We start from the raw sequence: 7,088 nt of genomic DNA, 5'->3' as shown, positions 1-7,088 counted from the left end.
TAGAGCTAAGAATACAGGGCAGGCTTTATGAAACTAAATATTAATAAATACAATTATGTAGTATTAGAATAAAACACCATATTTGTTCAAGTTTACATATTTATTTTAATTTAAAAATTATAAATATACTGTTCATATGAATTTCTATAGGTTTATTGCTCACTGTTTGTATTGAATTACAGCCTAAATTCTATATAAAATTTATACATTTCCAATGACAACATGGTATAGCTTGGTATCAATTTATTATTCATATCAATAAAGGTACATTTTAATTTATTTATACAAAGAACGTAATAGGCCTTGGCTCATGATTAAAATGTTAGTTAATGCACTGATCATTAATGTTATCTAGTAATAAAATAATGTATCTGATATTTAAATAAAGCACCTATTTACACATTCACTCCTGATGGTTACCAATGGATAATGCCCGTATAAATATTCAATTAATCTTAGGCCTACCGTTGAGGCTAACCCCAATCTCACTTACCAAATCTTTGATCACATTTATTGTATCTGTACAATGCACCTATATAATTCTCAATACTTACACTATGGTCTATGGAAAGTTGTATAAACTCTGAGAGTCTTATTTGCCATGGCAATAACCCATGGGTACAACATAGCGGACCAGTATATAAAACTAATTCTGGATCAGGAATGGAAGGGTACATTAGTTTAAGAGCATTGTCTAATTCTTGTGCTGTGTATTCATTAGATTCTCTACTACATTTAACTCTATCTGCTGCAATCTCACGTATACATTGAGTAACAGTGGGCTTGCCATCTTTGCTACTAAATATGTTTATGTACACAGTGTGGGCTTGCATCCCATTTGTGTAGCCATTCAAGTCAGGCTTTTTGTACCACTTTATGCAACCTGGCACACCCTTTTTATTCTTTTCTACTTCAAGGAATAGTTTTTCTTCATTTTCTTTTAATTCTCCTGAAAACAATAGGTTCTGATTAGAATAACAGTTGTAGCTAAACTCATTATGTTTCATACAGTAAATTAACAAGTAGATATTTCATCATTCTTATCTAAATCAATGCATCATCCCTATCTTGCTTGAAATCTACAAAAGATGTTTAAAGCTATTGTGAACTAAATTCATAATCGATTAGTCAAAATTGCAAATAAAACATTGCAGTATTTTTATTTTAGGAATATAACATCTGTATAGCTATGTAAAATAATATAATCAGTAGGTAATAATAGGAAACATTGGTTATTGTATGAGTAACAGTATAACATGAGGTTCTTAGTAATTTCATACTAATGAGAACTAAAAGAATACATTACCCGTTATATCATAGAAGCTCACGTATGATATCCCGGCTACCAGGCTCCAGATAACCAAGCGAGCAAGCGTACTGAACGAGTGTTCCTCGGTGTCTGTCAGGATCACTAAATGTTTGAGTTTCTTGGTAACTCTTGGCAAGTGTTCTAATATAACTTTTATATCACTCTTCGTCACCTCGTTTTGAGGTAAAATGCACTTTTTAACCCATAATCGGGAATAAACATTTTGAACAGCAACAAGTAAACTTATAACAAAATGCACTATTGTAAACAGAAACTGACGGAGCAGCTGCGACAGCATGATAAAGATTTAACAGGGTAGCGTTGAAATTCGGCGGTGTCAATATATTTTATTTAACCATTTTTCGGTATATAAAATCACAGAATCGGACAGATCACATCACACGGCACAGTCAGCCGCTTTTTTCAGACAGCCAATCACGAGCTATAGAGTGGACAGACCGCTTGCCAACGTTTAGAAACCAATGTTGTATTTATTTCGCTTCCCACCCCAGCACCAAAGAAACTACTAAAGCACTAATGAAAGCTGTTCACTATGTAAATCACATAAACCAAAAGTCTCAACCAAAAAACTATTTTACATTTTATAATGTCAGCGAAAAAAAATAAACTATATATTAAAGTATATTAGTACAAATGGTATGGTATCGTGCTTGCATAGTAATATTTAGCATTATTCGGTTTTAGTTTATCCCATTAATTTATTTGCTATTTATGTTTATTTTAAGTTAATGTTAATAATTAAATAACTCTGTATAAGTTTCAATGAATGTTTCGTCTATTTATGCAGGCAATTCGATAGCTGATTTTGAAAAGTAGTGAATGGGTATTTTAAAGAAACCGACTCACAGATTAAAAAATGATAGTAATGTGGATTGTCAAACGTCAATTCAATGTGCTTCCTTTTCCGTCCACCATCTTTGTTTCTTTCGCTTGTCAGACTTGGCTGATAAGGTTAGTATTTCCCACGATTCCACATTTTTTGATTTAGTTTTGTGATTTTCTGGACAAAAAAAGGGTTTTGAGTGTTAGTAAATGTGATTTTATACGATAAAAAATCTTACTATGTGTTAAATCTGTTGTATTCGTGGACACAAGCGAAGAGTTTGTTATCGTGCTCCCTGACCACGCCGTTGAATATTACGTTTCCATTTCAGAGGCCTCAAAATGCAGTTGCACATCAGAGGACAGTCGACGCACGTCTTAGACGTCAATGGAGAGGAGACCATTGGTCAAATCAAGGTAATTTATATTCTTTAATTACGCTAAAACCGTATGACAATCAAGTTGTGCGATCTCTATTGTTGCGCAGTACACTTATAAATTTCAATTTTTAGTTCGAAAAACGTTAATTTATATTAAAACACAATAAATATTCATGACAAACACTAAAAAACTTAAAAAAAAAATACATTGCATTTCTGTTTATAGGTTATGTTGCCCCAACTGGAATGATTAATGTCCCGACTTACGGAAGTGACTCATTGCTTTCAGGAGCGTATCCTCGCCCTTGCTGAGGTCGGTGCCGAGGAGGTGACCCTGTCCCTGTGCGGTGCCCCCGTGGAAGACTCCTGCCTGGTGTCTGAGCTCTCCTCCAATGAACTGGACCTGACCATCCCACTGCTCGGTGGTAAAGTGCACGGATCCTTGGCTCGTGCCGGTAAGTAAATCTGTTTGACCTTTTCTTTCTTTGTAGGTTTTTTTTTTATATTTACCTTTTTTGAGGGGACTACAACAATCTTCATGAATGTTACATTTGGTGCAGCGAACGTTGTACATACACGCTTACTCACCTTTTCTTCAAAAATGCATAGCAAATAAATTCATGTTTGAATTGCTAATAGTGTTTGAAAATCTGGAAATAAGAACATTTTTATGGAAAGCCTTTCAATAAGAATCTTTTTATTAACTTCAGTTATTATACCTTTAATGGAACAGTAATTTCATAACTTGTGCAATGTTTTTGAGCTACGATAACTAGATTTGAGACCTTTTTGTTATACTACATATGTTGCCCTGAACTGTAATTCATAGTACCTTTGACAGATGTAGTAAACAGTGTTTTATTTGGGCCACTTAAATGAAAAATTAATTTGAATAAAAAGGTAACTTTATTTGTTCTATTTAAATAATATTGGAAAAAGTATATTTGGAAACTAATTCTACTTTTTTTATCCTACATTTTATTCTTTAAAGCTAAGCGTCCACTTGTCGGTATCATACGCAACGTAACTTCGTAACGTAAACTCAAACAAGATGTGCGATGCGTACGATGCGGACAGGTGGACACACTTGTTTGAGTTTCTATATAAATAATACTACGATCCGTTGCGTACGATACCGACAAGTGGACGCTTAGCTTTAGGCCTCTTTAAATGCTCTCATTATATTTTATTTATCTTTCAGGTAAGGTCAAAGGTCAGACCCCCAAGGTTGAGAAGCAACAGAAGAAGAAGAAGAAGACCGGCCGTGCTAAGCGTAGGATCCAGTACAACAGACGGTAACTATCAACTTCATTTATGTTTTGTCAATAGTGACTTGAGAATGTTTTTCTTTATTGCACTTTTTTGCCTTCAACTTTGTCTAAGTGCTCTTTTTTGTATTATAAATTAAGCTGAGTAATATATACTTAGTAAAATAATGTCGGGACACCTTTTCACACACGGTTGGTTAGCCCCATGGTAAGTTATTAATTAACTTGTGTTATGGGTGCTAACACAACTGATACACTACATATAGCTACATATATACATATTTATAAATACATATTGTAACACCCAGACCACGGCCAACAAGCATGCTCATCACGCAAATGTCGACCGAACCGGGAATCGAACCCGGGACCTCAGGTCCGGCAGTCTGGCATGGTGACCATTGCACCATCGAGGTCGTCATTCAATATAATGCAACCAATAATCTTGTATTAGCCATGTAAAATATTCCAGAACACTTGAGTCTTATCAATGACATCACATCGTAATCATGTGTGCTTCACATGCACAAACTGTTAGTACTTTGCATACACATAATGACTTTTATTAAGCTCATAATGCTAATATTGTGTATGGAAGGGATACTTCACAGCATTATAAAAATCTAGCTTCTGCCTGCAGTTTCACCTCCCATGGGTATTCTATCCTCCAAGATAAAACGTAGAGTGAATAAATGGGCTGATCCAAATACTGAAATAACTGTTCGAATTTATCAAGTAGTTTCTGAGATTACTGCATTCAAGCAAATACCTGTTGATGTGATTGTGTCATTGACATGTCTTACAGTGAGACTACACTTTGTCAGCCCAATATGCCGCCACAGCGAGAGCACGGCCGGATGCATGTTGTTCATAAGGTCCTCCCGCGAGCAAGTTTCAGGGCACATAGGATTGTAGTGTATTGCACAGTGATTGTATTTAAAAGATATTTACCATGTTTTATCATCTTTTCCAGATTCGTGAATGTTGTGCAGACCTTCGGCCGCAGACGTGGACCCAACTCCAACTCTTAGGTTTATGTTTTGTAAATAAAATGCAAATATAACATCTTTTTGCGCCAATATATATTGTTTTATTTGCTTCATAGGTATTTTTTAGTATGTATATTCGTTACTTTCTTATGTACTCCCCTTATTTTATTCCTTATATGCTCCCCTTATATACTTATGAACTACCTTGGCCTTGGGCCAAGGTAACTTTGTTTTTTGGGTTTAAGTAACTTTGACTTCAGTAACCTGTACTCCCCTTGAGTGCCTCCTTATGTACTTCCTTATTTACTCCACTTATATACTCCCCTTAAAAAAAATCGGTTGTTTGTAAAGTAGGTTTACGATCGAGATGTTTACGTGATAACGTCTTATTGGTGATATAAGTTTTTGGAAAGTAAGGAATTAATGAAGATAACAATTTTTTCAAATTTTAAATTACATCTATCGTTTTATTCACACTTTTGATGATAAATTTCGGGTGTAAAATGACAAGTTTACTTATTCGACTATGATATACATTTTTCTTCATACAAACATACTTTTATACATTTATCCGCACGAGAAAATTTCCATTCGTTTGTATGCCGCTAGAGTGAGAGAGACGGAAGATCGGTCCACTCACTCGAACGCTATGCCAGCCTCCGCTCGTGAGGATTCCGCGATGATTCCGCGTGACAAATTTCACGGAATGACTGGTAGCGCTCGAGATGAGACGGAAGATCGGTCCGCCTCTCGTTATAACTGCGATCGCGCTCGTGAGGTTTTGGTGTGACAAGTTTCTGAACATGTCACCCGACTAAAACGATTTTAACCCCTCTGCTCGACAAGATTTTGACATATGACTTTACCGTTGATTCGGCGGGATATTTTGAATCGCGACATGGAAGTCAAAAAATTGTACTAACTTTCAACACATGAATTCTAAGTCCGTAATGCCTGATCAGAAGTATTTTAACTATAACTTTAGAGCTCACTTATTTGACAACAACGTGCAAAGGTCAAATGGGGTCAGTTAATTCAGAAAAAGATAATAATTACGGTGTTTTTAAGTATATCGAAAAGTTAGGCATTTCAAATTTGGTGAAAACTTACCAATAAGTAATCGCATCACTTTCTCAAACACAACACAAACGTCATATTTATAACATTTTCAATCCGTTGCAATACATTTCGTGCACTTATTTATGTTCAATAACTAAAAAATCAGCACATAAAATACACAATAAAAATGAACAATTTACAAGATCAGTCAAGTCACAGACAAGTAGAGTTTGGAATGGAGTTTTTTTTTTTTTCAATCAGTGGTGTGTATTCGATACCTAAATCGGATTATAAATAATCGAATACCAATTTTATTATAATAGCAACTTATTTCAATTTTATTTATTAATTTTAAATTATAGGTTCAATTTGTTTTTGTTGTTAAGAAAAAAGATATTTAAGTTTTTAGCATTAAATTTTTATATGTATTATTTATTTTGGTGTTGCGTCATTCGTAATAATTTTTAACTTTAATTGAATTTTTATTACCTATTACGGAATTTTAATTTATTCTTATATTATTTCTCAACAATTCTAACATTTTTGTTTCGGCGGAGGGTATGCGGGTGTTCTGAAATATAATGCAATTTGTAACTACCAAAGGTATGTACTTATTTGATGATGAGAAACAATAATAATAATTGATTGATTTGCCCCGCAGGGCATCTGAGGCGGATGACGGGGAGTAGCGACCCCGCGGGGCTATATATCCGAGTGCTCCAGGGAGAGTATACTGTCCCCCATCTCCGGCTTGCCGGAGTGAAGCATGACGGGGGAGAGGTCTCCCGCCTCTTGGCTTGCCTTCACCGGCCGGTCAGAGTGGAGTCGCTAGAGTAGGGTTAGCAGCCCGCTCGGAGGGTAGGTGCCTCGTGGTAAGTGGCAAGTGGGCCGGTGATGCTGGACCCACAGGGAGCGCGTGATCTGCGTTTAAAGTCCGCCGAGGTATCCTCACCCTTCAGCCGCTCATGTACCTGTTGCCCTCTTGTTGCGATTTAGCGACTGATTCCCGGGGGCCCAGTAAGTGAGTTGGCGAGTCTCCACCTGCCATTTTTACGTGTATTTATTACATTGTTATCGGCAGATGCCATAGTTCCCGTAGTTTCCCCATTCCTAGTCCACTAGCATCCCATCACAATAGCCCAAGTAGTTTTCATCCATAGTTAGCAATAGTTTAGCACAGAACCGGGCATTGTCCTTGGGTACATTTCTATAGTGTATACAGGGATAATCGTCGGTTTTG

The 7,088-nt window shown here is 36.1% G+C and overlaps 2 protein-coding genes across 3 annotated transcripts; one reads left to right on the top strand and one right to left on the bottom strand.

The window, feature by feature from the left end:
- Positions 1-81: 81 nt before the first annotated feature.
- Positions 82-1,837, bottom strand: LOC124633977 (dehydrodolichyl diphosphate synthase complex subunit nus1). Its single transcript, XM_047169370.1, has 2 exons — positions 1,307-1,837; positions 82-949 (listed from the first exon to the last, which is right to left on the bottom strand). The coding sequence occupies exons 1-2, from the start codon at positions 1,605-1,607 to the stop codon at positions 486-488; spliced, it is 765 nt and encodes a 254-aa protein (XP_047025326.1). The 5' UTR covers positions 1,608-1,837; the 3' UTR covers positions 82-485.
- Positions 1,838-2,177: 340 nt separating this feature from the next.
- On the top strand, positions 2,178-4,879 carry LOC124634008 (FAU ubiquitin-like and ribosomal protein S30). Of its 2 annotated transcripts, none has more exons than XM_047169402.1 (5): positions 2,178-2,281; positions 2,485-2,569; positions 2,822-2,987; positions 3,734-3,827; positions 4,774-4,879. In XM_047169402.1, the coding sequence occupies exons 1-5, from the start codon at positions 2,187-2,189 to the stop codon at positions 4,829-4,831; spliced, it is 498 nt and encodes a 165-aa protein (XP_047025358.1). In that variant the 5' UTR covers positions 2,178-2,186; the 3' UTR covers positions 4,832-4,879. The 2 variants fall into 2 exon arrangements, with proteins under 2 accessions (XP_047025358.1, XP_047025359.1); XM_047169403.1 differs by having other exon boundaries at positions 2,261-2,354.
- The last annotated feature ends 2,209 nt before the right edge of the window (positions 4,880-7,088 follow it).

The sequence above is a fragment of the Helicoverpa zea genome, chromosome 10 (assembly GCF_022581195.2).
Source record: "Helicoverpa zea isolate HzStark_Cry1AcR chromosome 10, ilHelZeax1.1, whole genome shotgun sequence".
NCBI classification, from domain to species: domain Eukaryota; kingdom Metazoa; phylum Arthropoda; class Insecta; order Lepidoptera; family Noctuidae; genus Helicoverpa; species Helicoverpa zea.
This window is presented reverse-complemented; position numbering and strand designations above follow the sequence as displayed.

What these genes read in the sequence shown, in the direction of transcription:
- LOC124634008 (XM_047169402.1), top strand. Translation starts at nt 2,187, where the DNA reads ATGATAGTAATGTGGATTGTCAAACGTCAATTCAATGTGCTTCCTTTT. An exon ending in TGTCAGACTTGGCTGATAAG is followed by an intron (nt 2,282 to 2,484) that starts GTTAGTATTTCC and finishes TTTCCATTTCAG; the next exon opens with AGGCCTCAAAATGCAGTTGC. An exon ending in CGGATCCTTGGCTCGTGCCG is followed by an intron (nt 2,988 to 3,733) that starts GTAAGTAAATCT and finishes TTTATCTTTCAG; the next exon opens with GTAAGGTCAAAGGTCAGACC.
- LOC124633977 (XM_047169370.1), bottom strand. Translation starts at nt 1,607, where the DNA reads ATGCTGTCGCAGCTGCTCCGTCAGTTTCTGTTTACAATAGTGCATTTT. An exon ending in GAGCTTCTATGATATAACGG is followed by an intron (nt 950 to 1,306) that starts GTAATGTATTCT and finishes TATTGTTTTCAG; the next exon opens with GAGAATTAAAAGAAAATGAA.